This window comes from Pipistrellus kuhlii, unplaced genomic scaffold (assembly GCF_014108245.1).
Source record: "Pipistrellus kuhlii isolate mPipKuh1 unplaced genomic scaffold, mPipKuh1.p scaffold_m20_p_13, whole genome shotgun sequence".
Taxonomy (NCBI): domain Eukaryota; kingdom Metazoa; phylum Chordata; class Mammalia; order Chiroptera; family Vespertilionidae; genus Pipistrellus; species Pipistrellus kuhlii.
The window spans coordinates 10618919-10631931 of record NW_023425438.1 but is presented as its reverse complement, the minus strand read 5'-3'; the positions used below and the strand labels follow the sequence as shown (position 1 = coordinate 10631931).

At 54.3% G+C, this 13013-nt stretch overlaps 1 protein-coding gene across 3 annotated transcripts in view; it reads right to left on the bottom strand.

Moving 5' to 3' along the window:
- Positions 1–13013, bottom strand: part of GALNT14 (polypeptide N-acetylgalactosaminyltransferase 14) — a 168961-nt gene that overhangs the window by 18722 nt on the left and 137226 nt on the right. For 2 of the 3 annotated variants that reach the window (XM_045580561.1, XM_036434854.2), the window contains exons 5-9: positions 12928–12993; positions 12636–12757; positions 6068–6155; positions 5359–5443; positions 3865–3968 (exon numbers count right to left, since the gene is read on the bottom strand). In XM_045580561.1, coding sequence (XP_045436517.1) covers positions 3865–3968; positions 5359–5443; positions 6068–6155; positions 12636–12757; positions 12928–12993 — 465 coding nt within the window. The remainder of the gene's footprint in view (positions 1–3864; positions 3969–5358; positions 5444–6067; positions 6156–12635; positions 12758–12927; positions 12994–13013) is intronic. The other variant, XM_045580562.1, reaches the window with a different exon arrangement.

Sequence of the window (13013 nt, the reverse complement as noted above, 5' to 3'; positions counted from 1 at the left end):
GGAATCCCATGCTCAGCCTTCATATATGTGCTAAGGCCTCCTTTTTTTTTTTTTTTTTTTTAAATGTGCAACCCACACATACACACACACACACACACACACACACACACACATACACACACACACACACACACACACACACACACCTCACTGAGCAACAGCTTCCGGTGACAAAAAGCTAAGCGTGAGGTGCAGCTGGAAGTGAGTAGATGTATCAGATAGGCTATGAGTCCTGTGTTATGTAAACTGGAGTCTAAGCATGCAGTTTTAATGCAAAACTACTGGGGGAAAAGGCTAAAAGCCAAGTTGCCCTAAAGCCTGCTCCTATGTTAAACTGCAGGTATCATAATCAAAACTACTCAGCCCCCCTTCCCTTAGAAACACTTTGTGGGAATAGGCACCAAGCGCAGGCAGAGTGAGGGCACCGGGGCTGGTTTTCCCACAGCAGCTGAGGCTGCTTCCAGCAGATGCAAGTGAGATGGGCGGGCAGGGGCAGCGTGCCGCTGAGGATCCAGGAGGTCACACTGGCCGGAGCCTTTCTCAGGATCCTCATGGACTCTGCACTGTGAACTACAGACAATGCCAAAGAGGCAAACACGCCTGGCACACACAGCGCTCCGCTCCTTGGAAAGGAAGCACCTGTGCCACTGCTGTTCTTTATCTCGTGGCTCCGTTTAACTCAACGGGACCTGTTCTGCATGGAGCCTCACAGACCAGACATAGGTTGACCTTCCCGCCCTGACTCCTCTTCCCCGTCTCCCGCTTTTGAGCACAGAGAGCAGATTCCACTATCAGGACCCTGCAGACGAGAAGCTGGATGAATGATCTTGCCTTGTTCCAAGTTTAGCAGCAGGCAGGGCGGCAGGCGCCAGTGAGTAAACACAAATGCATGGGAGCGCTCTGTGCCAGGGCGAAGAGGAGACGGAGTGCTAGGGGCACAGAGTGAGGGGGTGGGGGGAGAGGAGGCAGGGAAGGTGTCCAAGTCCTGGGGCAGGCGTCCAGTGCTGTGCTCCTCAGCTTGTGGGGAAGGGGCTAGGTCCCTGGAGTCTGGGCACGTCAGGGCAGAGCCTCTGGACTGAAGGCTGGAGGGGTGGACAAGGCCAAAGAGGGGAGGACAAGGTCTAGGGGAGGCCCAGCTGAGGAGGGCGGCCGAGACCTGCGTCTCAGAGAGAGCGCTTTGGCAGGCGTGTGGGAGGATGGCTGTGAGGGGAGGAGACTAGAGGTGGGGGCCATTCAGGAGTACTGGGATGAAGAGGGAATGGATGTGAATGATGGGGGGAGGGGGGCTCAGGTCTTGGGACTTGGTAAGCTGCCTGGTCCTCAGCATCCACTTGGTCCCTGGAGCAATTCCCTGGTGGCCTCCACCCTCCCAGCAACTGCTCCCTTCTCTGGCGCCCCACGGGACCTTCCCCTCAAGGACTCACCACACCCTGGCACTGAACTCACTTCACTCTCTCATGCAGCCTCCTCCACATTTCAACACCATATCTATTTGCAGCTGAAGCACCGTCACCCTCCACCCCCCTCAGACCCCTGCGCATCACCCCATCCTGCACAGACTCTCCCCAACGCCCACCTTCATGTACTCAGGTGCCTGGCAACCCTCACCCACAGCACTGATGCCGTCCACACGCTGGATCCACCACGGGAAAAGCACTGCGTTTCCAGGCATACACAGCGCTAAGCAAAAGAAAGCCAAGTGCTGGCGGCTGGCTGTAGCTTGTGGAATGCTGGGAGGGGAGACCACCACGTGTCCCCGGGGGCAGCTGTCTGCACTCTGTGATGGAGTGTAGGCTGTCTCTCCCCAAGCTGTGCAGGAGCCCCTCCCCACTTCCCCGTTTGAATCAGCCCCAGATAATGCAGCCACAGGAGATGGCCAGCTGATTTGAGCAGATGTGTGTCAACATTGCTATACAGAGAAGGTACTGGTGGGTGGGGACCCAATGTGCCATCATTAAAAATCATGTGTTCTTGAGTACGAATGGGGCTGCCCCACGGAAGAAGGAACACACTCGCGTTGTGAGGTTCCAAAGGGCCCCGACAAACAAAAGCGAGAGGGAGATGGGCTGCAATGTAGAAGAATTCGACACAAAATTCTCAGCAGCGGGACATGCTGAATTGTGAAGCAGCGGCCACGTCACCTTAGGCAGCATCTGAGCAGAGATGCACGACTGCTGGCTGTCACAGTGTCGCAGAAAGAATCCACTTGGTGGGAGGAAAGGCTAGTGCTCATCACTAAGGGTCATGAGAGGGGCTGTCAGGACATTGGCCGGCTCCGCCCAGAAAGAGGGAACTCCCATCCCCATTGAGAACAACAAGGGTGGGCCTGGAGTTAAGTCCTCCGGGGCCGGTGCCCACAGATCTGACCCCAAACCCCACCAGAGGCCCCTTTGTGTTCCAGGACTGGGTCCAAGTGTGGTTGGGGGTGTTGGGGTTTTCTGCTTTGTTTGCCGAGCTTCCAATCTACACCCCTCCCTACCCCCCGCCCCTGCCCAGTGCGGCAGGAGACAGACTCTCCTGATGGATCTCTCCGCCCTGCCCAGTTGGGGAGAACAGATGTGGTGGGTCAGGCCAACAGCCATAAATTCCCGGGAAATAACTCTTAGTGACCGAGGAAGGTGCCATAAAACACTGTGGAGGCAGGGGCAGGAGAAAACAATGGCAGAGGACAATGCACCAGATTACTGCTAAATGCCGGCAGAGCCCCATGCATCATCCTGCTGGCCTCTGCTCCCGCTCAGGGGGCCTGTGCCAAACACAGCGCCCTGTGCGCCCAGGGAGGAGACGGGCCCCCAGCACGACAGGCCTCTTCCTCTTCCCTTACCGAGTTACCGAGACCTCCGCCATGGCAGACACTATCCCAAGCACTCAGACAGCTGAGAACAAAACAGAGCCAACTCCCCGCCCGTGTGCGGCTCATATTCTAGTCATCTCTTAGGTCTCCCTGCTGGAAGGAAGGAAGGAAGGAAGGAAGGAAGGAAGGAAGGAAGGAAGGAAGGAAGGAAGGAAGGAAGGAAGGAAAGAAGGAAGGAAGGAAAGAAGGGAGGGAGGGAAGGAGGGAAGGAAGGAAGGAAGGAAGGAAGGAAGGAAGGAAGGAAGGAAGGAAGGAAGGAAGGAAGGAAGGAAAGCTAACATTTCTTGTGCCCATGTGGTGTGGTGACTGGGTTTTTATAGACTTGCCTCAATGGATTTTTCACAGTGACCCCAAGAAGCACCCCAACAGGATGCTTTAAATACACAAGGAAACTGGGAGGCCACTCAGTGTCCTCCACCAGATGGAATGGGCCTCAGAGCCTCTTTCTGCAAACAAACCGCAGCCCTCACCACGGCGGCTGCACCGGGCCGGCTGCTGGCACAGTGTTGGAACCTTAACCCAGCCCCTCGACCTACCTCTTTCTCTGGAAGATTAAGGACAAGTGGCCCCCGGAGTTTCTGTAGCGACCACCCCAGAGCCTCCTCATTAACCCAGTGCTGAGTGCTATCTGCCTAGAGCAGCCAACAGATGGGACCCAGATATTTCCAGTGTCACTGTCTATCCAGCTCTTCATTCTTTCTCTCCAGTCTCATTGCAACTCCAAACTCCCAAGCTCTGTGTTCCCAGATCATGCCCGCCTCTGGCCCTTGGCGTTCCTCTTTGGTTTTCCCCTTAAGGGTCTGCCTCGTCCCCAGCATCCACGTGGTCCCACAGAGCAATCCCCCAATTGCCTGCACCCTCCGAGCAACCGCTCCCTTCTCTGGTGCCCCATCCGGCCTTCCCCCAAAGGAGTGACGAAGCCCCCCGTTCCCCAACCCTTTTCCCAGGCACACGTGGTCCCAGGACACACATTCCCCAGCCCAGCTCCAGGGCCCAGAGGCATAACTCACCGAAGTTCTCCCCGCCCCAGATGTCCATGTCCGTGTCATACTTCCCCAGGTAGTTGAACCAGGACTTGTCCATCACGAAGAGCCCTCCAGCTATGATGGGAGTCCTGTGCGGAGAGAAGGCGGCGACGGGGCATCACCTCAGGGAGGGACCATTTGTTACGTTCTTCTGCCCTTGCTACCCGGAACGCCAGGCCATTTTCTTACGGTTTTGGCTCTTCTTCGGGGAGCCCAGTGTTTTCCATCTCACCTAACACACGAACTTGCTCCCGGGCTTTTCCCTTTGATTATATAATACATCTCCTGTCCTGGCAGGCAGGCTAACTCACTCATCAGCACACCTGCCATGGGGGACCAGGACTCGCTGAACCCCGGCTGCTGTGAGGGCCGCCTGCACTGGCCTCCCCCAGGCCCCGCCCAGCATGGCTCTCTGAGGAGCTCACTGTTGGGTACGGGGGCTGGGGGCCACTGACCAGGCAGAGAAGGGCTGAGGCAGCAACTGTCAACAGGGCGTCCATTTCTTGAGACTGAGCTCCTCTCCCTTTTCCCTCTGCTATGGGTTGAGTTATGTTCCCCTAAAAGTCTCGCTGGTGTCTTAACCCCAGCACCTCAGAGGGTGATCTTATTTGGAGAGAGGGTCTTTACAGAGGTAAGCAAGTTAAAAGGAAGTCATTGGGGTGGTCACCCTGGGGCCTGGAAGAGAGAATGTAGATGAGGACAAAGTCTCCCTCAACCACACCCAGCCAGTCATGTCCTCACATAAAACAGAGGAGGTTGCCAAAACCGGTTTGGCTCAGTGGATGGAGCATCAGCCTGTGGACTGAAAGGTCCTGGTTCAGTTCCGGTCAAGGGCATGTGCCTTGGTTGCGGGCACATCCCCAGTAGGGGGTGTGCAGGAGGCAGCTGATCGATGATTCTCTCTCATCTATGTTTCTAACTCTATCCCTCTCTCTTCCTCTCTATAAAAAATCAATAAAATATATATAAAAAACAAACAAACAAACAAACAAAAACCCGAGGAGGCGTGTTTGCTGATCAGCCGCAGTGGCCCTGCCTCACGTCAGCCTCCTCTTACTGCAGAGGCTGACTCCGCCTTCCTGGGCTTAATCCTGACACCCGAGACCCCGGCTCCCTCCTGCCCTAAGGGACCGTGACTCCTGTCTGAGGCTCAAACAGGACCCTTTGGGCCCTCCCAGAAAGCACAAGTACATCATGACACGCCTGTCTATGGACAACCTTGGGCAACTCCCAGCACAGGTCTCCACCAGTCCTTTCTCCATAATAGACGTTTCCTCGAGGACAGAAACCTCCTAGAATGAGGGCAGCGGGGGTGCTGGCCTGGCAAAGGGCTCTCTTGGTCTCTGCCCAGTCTTTTGAGCATCCAGTGCTGCACAGCTCCCCCCCCCCCCCCCCCCCCCCCCCCCCCCCCCCCCGCCATGGGCCAGCGGGAAGGAGCAGGAGGGAATGCATCAGCCCCCCACCCTGGCCCTGACTTACCTGATGGGCTCCGAGGGGTCCAGGCGCTGAGCCTTCTGTTCTGGGGAGAGCTGCTCCCATTGGAAGTGGAGGCTCCAGTCAAACCCTAAAAACACAGCACCCTCTCGGCTGATCTGGCCTCTCGGGTGCACCTGCTGAGCTCACACGTTCTGTCCCTGTTCTTGAAAGGCGGGCATGTACCCAGTGTCCCCGGGAAGCTGGTCCCAGGCATACACAGCCTCCCCCCGCTGAGCAGAAGCAGTCGCCTCGGCCCATTTCCCTGTCACCGCTTCCTTCTCCTTTCTTCTGCCTCCTGTCTCTCTGCACCTGCTCTGCAGTTAGGGATGGAGCGTAGAGGGTGCAGGGGGAGATATAACAGAGCCCACAGGGGACAAGGTGGTCAGCTCTGGGATGGGGCCCTTGGCCAGGAGCCTCGGGAAGGTGGAACAGGAGCTGTGGAGGGGCCGAGTCACCTGAAGTTGGTCTTGGGGTGGGGGCGATACTAGGTCTGGGTGTGAGGCCCGCGCTGGAGCAGAGCTTGGGTGCTGGGAGTGGCCTGCCCCTCCCCTGTGGTAAGGGCCACAGGGAGCTCCTGATATTACAGGATGCAGGCTGGGACGGTCCAGACTAGCCATGAGGAGGCAAGTTTTGGCCCCTCTCCCGCTCCACAGCAATGACCATGACCTGCAGGAACAGAAAGTGCCCCGGGAGAAGGCATCAGCGTGCTCACCCCCCCTGAGCTCCGTGGCCGACTCGATGTAGCTGAAGGTGTCCAGGTTGATGATATCGATCACAGGGCACACCACCCGCGTGTAGTCCTGCCAAACAACAGACCCGCGATCAACGTGCGGCATGGCGGGAATCGGGGAGCCTGGCAGGGCCTCCCCCTCTGGCAGTGCCAGAGACTGGTTGGTGGGCCTTGACCAAACACTTTCATCCCTGTGTCTCAACGGTCTCATCTGTGAAGTGGGCACCCGACACTGCGACCTCTCTAGTTCCGATGCTGAGAGCTCAGACTCCTGGCACAGCGGCCACCCAAGCTCAGTGGCTCAGTGGAGACAGGCATGGGGGAGGCAGGTTGAGGGAGGGCTGTGCGCTGAGGAAGGGGACGTCAGCAGGGGGCTCCAGAAGTCCTTCACCATCAGGGGCCACTCAGGAGGCGGAGGACACATTCAGCTGGGAAGGGGACCTCCAGCCTGCAGCCCCACGGCGCAGCCTCTCCCCTGGGAACCTCCTGGAATTTCCAAATATTTTCGTTCTATGCCTATGTCTCCAGGCAAGTGGCTGGCTAGAGTTTCCAGAGATTCCTAACTTTGGTTGTCGCCTGTGAGGCTCCCGAATCTGTACCTCCAGCCAGCCCTGACTTCTCTCCTCGCCTCCAAACTCGTGTCCCCGAGGTGCAGGGAGCCACCGCCATGTGGATTCCACACCGCCTTGCGTGGTGGCTTCATCACCACCTCCCCCACTGCGCTCCCTTCCCTCGGTTCCCCATTTCTGTCACAGGGACCATCACATCCCCCACTTCCTCCCCAGCACTAAATTCAGAAGCTTCATCTCTGCCCATCACCCAAACTGCTCCTCGGAATGACTCCTGCCTCTCCTTGACCCCCTCACAACGGGGCACTGCAATGGACTCCCCTCCCCGCCCCCTCTCCCTTTTCCTTCTGGTCTACAGGAGGCCAACAAAATCGTGTTTCTCATATGCAAACCTCACTCTGCAGCTCAACAGCTAAAAAGATTTGTGTCGCCTGGAAGATAAGGTCCAAACTCCTTAGCCTGGCATCCAAAAGCCATCAAAAACAGGCCTGCACCTAGTGGTCCAGCCTCACTGCTGGCTACTGGCCCCAGGCCGCCCTGCCCACAGGCACCAAAGTCATCCAGAGGACAGTCTCGAAATCTGCAAGACAAAGTCACTACCTCTCGAGGGCCACCAAGACACTGAATGTATTTTAAATGTTCCCTAGTTCTGTGTGAACACCCTGTGGCTGGTGTGCAGGAGGGGACGCCGCCCCGTGGGCAGTGAACTAGCTGTGGGCAGGGAGCGTGGATGGCTAACTAGAGCCTGGCAGCCGAGGAGCACCAGACAGGACCCCTTCTCCAACCCTCCCACCCACGCCCCTGGCTGGCACAGGTGGGAACCTCTGTTTCTCTTCGCAGCCACTTAATTTCCTGGTTCAATCTCTCTTCCCAATGAGGCTGTCTTCTTCTTTTAAGGTCAGAGTCAGCAAGTGCCAGCTTCTACGTTCACAGATTTAATCTGGCCCCTCAGCCTCCACGTGTGCCTCATCCTGACAGTGACAAGGTGCCTCTGAGGCCAACCGGCTCACATGGGGGGGGGGGGGAATGCTCATTTCCAATGCATTGCCTCCACCTCTGGGATGTGCACAGATGCTTCCTTCATGGTTCACACAGCACCTGCCCAGCTGCCACAGTTCTTTGGGGCTTGTCGCAGGCCACTGTCATCATGCATTCGTGTGTGTATGCACACATGTGCACGCGTGCGCACACACACACACACACACACACTCAGCTGTCCACACCAATATCTACACACAGACACACCCCTAAAAACATTCTTGTGGTTTGAATTCTGAAATGTTCTCAGGAGATCAGAGGCTGACCTTTTGTGAGGCTGATCAAACCCCCTCATTCTGCCTTTGCTTGCTGAGTTTGGGGAGCTCCGCATCTTCACTAGAGTTTGGGGAGCTCCGCATCTTCACTAAGTCCTGTATAGACCCTTGTGCTGAACAATAAAGGACTAACCTTTCCCATAGATATATCCGGCCCTGGTCCAGGGCCTCCAAGGTAACTTCTAAGCCCTTGGGATGTCCTGCTTGTCAGAATATCTCTATTTGCTGGGAGCCGGGAGCCTTGGGCTGCACCAGATAGTCTATGCTAACAATGTGATTTAGGATGAGGGCCTTGGCCATGTGCTCCCAACTCAACTTGACTTCTGGAGGTGCCTTGACATCATGGGGGTGATCAGCCATGTCTGTGTGACTGACCCCCAAGAAAGACCCTGGACCCCAAGGCTCAGGTGGGCTTCCTGTTTCACATGATGCCACACATCCCTGACGGGAGAAGTACGTGCTGTGTGTGCAGGAAGCCTGGGACAGGACAACTGGAAGTTTGTGCCCAGAGCTCTCCGAATGTTCCTTTTCCCGTTGCTAATTTCAACCTGTCTTCCTTCACTGTAAGAACACGACTGTAACAGTTTTGTTATGTTTCAATCTTTCCAGTGAACTCTTGAACCTGAGGGCTCAGTATTTGGAAACTGAAATGCAAAATAAAATGCTGTTTGCTTACCTCATCCATGGGCTTCCCCAGAAGCCACCAGGGGCTCTCTGCCCCCAGGGCGGGGACAGGCTCTGGTACACTCTCCCTATAAGTTCTGAGGGGTTCTGTCCCATTATTCCTGTTACAATTTGGTCACAGCATCTGTTTAGAGTCATGGAGACCAGATAAGCAATGAGAGATGTTTCAGGCTGAGTGGTGTGTGGAGCCATGACCTTGAGAAGGGGCTGTAGGAAACTATAAAGGACCCGTCAAAGCTAGGACACAAATCTCTCTGAGTGACCCTGGGAGGGGAGGTCGTATCTGCTCCGCTATTGTATTCCTCAGCTCCAGCCCAGAGCCTGGTAGGCAGCAGGTGTTCAATTGGTGCTGCTAAAAGAAGCCATCTATTAATTCCTGCTGAGGGCACAGTGTCAATGGCTGGCAGCAGTGAAGGTGGGCCAATTACAGCTGAGCAAGATGGCTTCTCCTCCATAGGCTCTCCCTATTGGAGGGACTCTCTGTAAAGATAGCCAGACCCACCACCGGTGCCCACCTGCATGCCCCAGGAGGCTGTATCTTTAAGGCCAGGTCCACAGGTAGGTCAAGCAGGCAGCTGGTAGAATCCCTGGTAGACCCAGAACTACGGCTCCTGTCTTCTCCCCTCCCCGACTCAAAGCCAAGCCCAAGCCCCACCCCTCCACTGGGAACCAATGGCCATCAATCACCACTGCAGTCACACCTCTCATTTCTGCACCCATTCATGTGATTAAAACCACACGGTGAATGGGAGATAAAAAAAAAAAAAAAAAAACTCCTGGAGACTCATTCGCTGGATTCTTCAACCAGCATTCCTGAGCACCCACTGCAGTTTAGGACGAAGATGAGTAAGACCTCACAGTCCAGGGAAGGCGGTGGACAGGTGAGGAGGGTTTTACCACGAGAAAGGGGTGGGGGCAGGAGAGGACCCTCAAAGAGGCGATGCTGTGACAGGAGAGCCGGGCTCCTATCTGGGTTCTGCCATCGAAAATACACATGACCTTTAGCAGATCAGCACACACCGGGAAAGTCTGTCTCTTCGCCTATGAAGCGAGGACAAATCCGTATTTGCAAAGCTGTCCTGTCTTCCCAACGGGGCTTTTGGAGCGAATAATTAGGGAGAGCATGCGAAAAGGGCTTTGGAGCATATGTAAGCCATTATTTATATCCACTCACCAAATGCTACAAGATTGAAATTTCTTAAAAAAAAAAAAAAAAAAAAAAAAAAAATATATATATATATATATATATATATATATATATATATTTATTTGTAAAAAATATGTAGATAAGGAGGAAGAAAAAAAAAGTCTGTTATTTTTTTTTTTTTTTTTAACACACCAACTTGGAGCTTGTTTCAAGCATATGTAATTGAAGGGGAGAGAAGGGGAATGGAGATTTTCCATGTGAAAAACTCCAGCCCAGGACAGCTTGACAGCTCCAGCCAGCCTCTTTCTTATCTCTTCTCTACTTTTTGAAAATCCCAAACCCCAATTACAGCTTAAAACTTCCACTTCCACTCACAAGATCAAATCGCATTTTACTCTGAGACAAGACACACACCGAGGCACGTGGAAATGCAGGCTGACACTCACGCTCACTCCTTGTCCTGCAAGGGATGACTCTGTGGAACCATTCAGTCAGCAAGAGTCAGGGTCTGGCGGCCAGCTCTCTGGGGGCAGAGCAAGGACCACCGTCCACAGTTTGTCTGACCAGCCCTCTGCTACAAAAGCTTTCGGTCAGACAGGGGAGGGGATTGCTGGGATCTTAGCCTGGGAGGCTGAGCTCAATCTGGGGATGAATGAGTCGCAGGGGAGGAGCCCTAGGTGGCAGCCACACTCACAGGCAGAAAGGAAGCGATGAAGCCTTCCTCTGCCTACAGGGAAGGGGGCCAGTGATGCAGCAATGAGAGCATTTTCCAGAGAGGGCTTCTGAGATGGACTCAGACCCTGGGAATGAAGTCTCAGGAAAGCCAAATCTCCTAAACACACCCTGCAGGGACAGGTCAGCCTGGGGGATCCTATAGGTCAAACACGAAGTTACCATATGACCCAGCAATTCCACTCCTTGGTAGACGCCCCCCAAAAATTGGAAGCAGGCACTCAAACAAAAACTTGTACCAATGTTTGCAGTAGCACCAGTCAGAATAGTACAAAGTGGGAAACAGTGCAAATGCCCATCAGCGGGTGAATGGGTAAACAAAATGTGGTCTATGCTGTGATGATGTGATACAGTAAGAAATATACACTGAGTGGCCAGATTATTATGATCTCTGAATGCATAATAATTTGGCCACTCAATGTATATCCTATATAATAAAAGGCTAATATGCAAATTGGCCCCTCCACCAGAAGTTCGACCAGCAAGCAGGCTGACCAACCGCCCATGTCCCCTCCCCCTGGCCATGCACAAATTCATGCACTGGGCCTCTAATATATAGAGGCATCCAGTGACAGGAAGAATATTGTCAGAGACGGAGCTGCAGGAACTGGGGGCAGGTTCAGAGAGAAGGAGCGGGTGATGTGAGTGGGGAGGCAGTGCTGTACCTGCAGACTGAGCCCAGGGGGAGGCAGTGGTGTGGGCTAAGGGCCTCCAGAGCCAGGCAAAACCCCCGGTCCATTCATAACCTACTATTTCTCAACCAAGACCTGTTTGCCAAAATAATGTTAAAAAGAGGGAAGAGAGGATTTTTCTAATCGGCACTCACAGTATGAGCCTTCCCAATTCGGGAAAGTGGTCACAGATGGCTTTTAACATCTAGGCCCGTGTGTGAGAAGTTTATAAACCCGCCAAGCTTCTCGCATGGAATGAAGTAACTGGTAAGGATTTCCTAACCTCTGAGCAGTTTACACATCTCAATTCTTTCACACCCCCCAACACCGTCATGTTGCAGGTATAAGTGGAAGAGAATAAGAAAGTGGGGCCAAAACTGGTTTGGCTCAGTGGATAGAGCGTCTGCCTGTGAACTGAAGGGTCCCGGGTTCGATTCCAGTCAAGGGCATGTACCTTGGTTGCGGGCACATCCCCAGTGGGGGGCATGCAAGAGGCAGCTGATCGATGACTCTCTCATCAATGTTTCTATCTCTCTCCTTTCCTCTCTGTAAAATATATATTTTTTAATGTTTAAAAAATATTAAAAAAAAAAAAAAGTGGGAAGAACGGGAAGGAAATAAGCACAGGCCACATAGAGGGTTCCGGTACTGGCTGGGCCAGCTAGAGAGTATCAGTGTCCTCATCTGTGAAATGGGTATGTAAAAACCACCCCGCCTCCTATTTCACAGAGCAGCTGTAGGACTGACCAATAACCTGGAAAAAATGAACTGTCCAGGCTAATCACCAACACCGGCAGCTACAGTACGCAGAGCCTTCTACACTCCAGAATGGGGCGGTAGATTTTTGGGAAAATTCCTAAAAGTTTTTCACGTTTAAGGAGAGTAACTGAGACATGGAGAGAGACGGAATACAAAATTCTGGAGTAATTTAAAGACAGACAGAGGCAAGGAATTCAGGTCTGGGCATGTCGTCCACTTATCGTGGCCACTGAGGGTGAGGGTGACGTGGATGGAGGCAAGACCCACAAACTGGGAGGTGATGCCTGGTTAATTCCACAGCCCCCTTTTCACAAAGGCACGCATCAGTGCGCCCTTTCTGGAACCTTCTACCGTCTGGGTGAAATCGCTTTGGGCAGTGAGTTCTCTAGCCCAGGAAGCTGTGTGTGACAGGTACCAGCTGGGACAGCCCTGCGTGCAAGCCTACTGTGGGTGACTTTGTGACACAAAGGACAGGCCCTGGGCCTTGCTCCCTCACTGCCTGCTGTGTGACCCTGGGCACTGCTCTACCTCAGTTTCCCCACCCATAAAACAGGAACAGCAATCTGTCCCATCCACTTCCCAGAGGGACTGAGAGCACGTGGGAAGGACTGAGCCTGAGAGAGCCTGGAGAATGGGGACACGGGATCCCTGGGGCCCTCGGGCGGCCTCACTCACTTCTTTGACCCTGTGCAGCAGTGGCTGGAGCCAGTCCCTGTTCACCTCACAGTGGCTGTCGAGGAAAGTCAGAGTGGTTCCCTGGGCAACAGCAGCGCCTCGGATCCGGGACCGGACCAGACCTGAGAGGGGGACAAAAGGCCAAGTGGGTGCCAGCAGGCCCATGGAGCAACCACTTGGCACCCTCCCCATACATGGAACACCCCCAAAACATTCACACACATAACCCCAATCCCCCCCCCCCCCCGCCTCCCCATCACATCTCCAGATCCCGCCAGCTGCACACGCCTACCTTGCCGCTGGTCATTGCGTAGGCATTTCACCTTGGGCAGCTTGATGAGCTCTTTGCAGTCACCAGCTGCAAAGGCAACAGGTTAT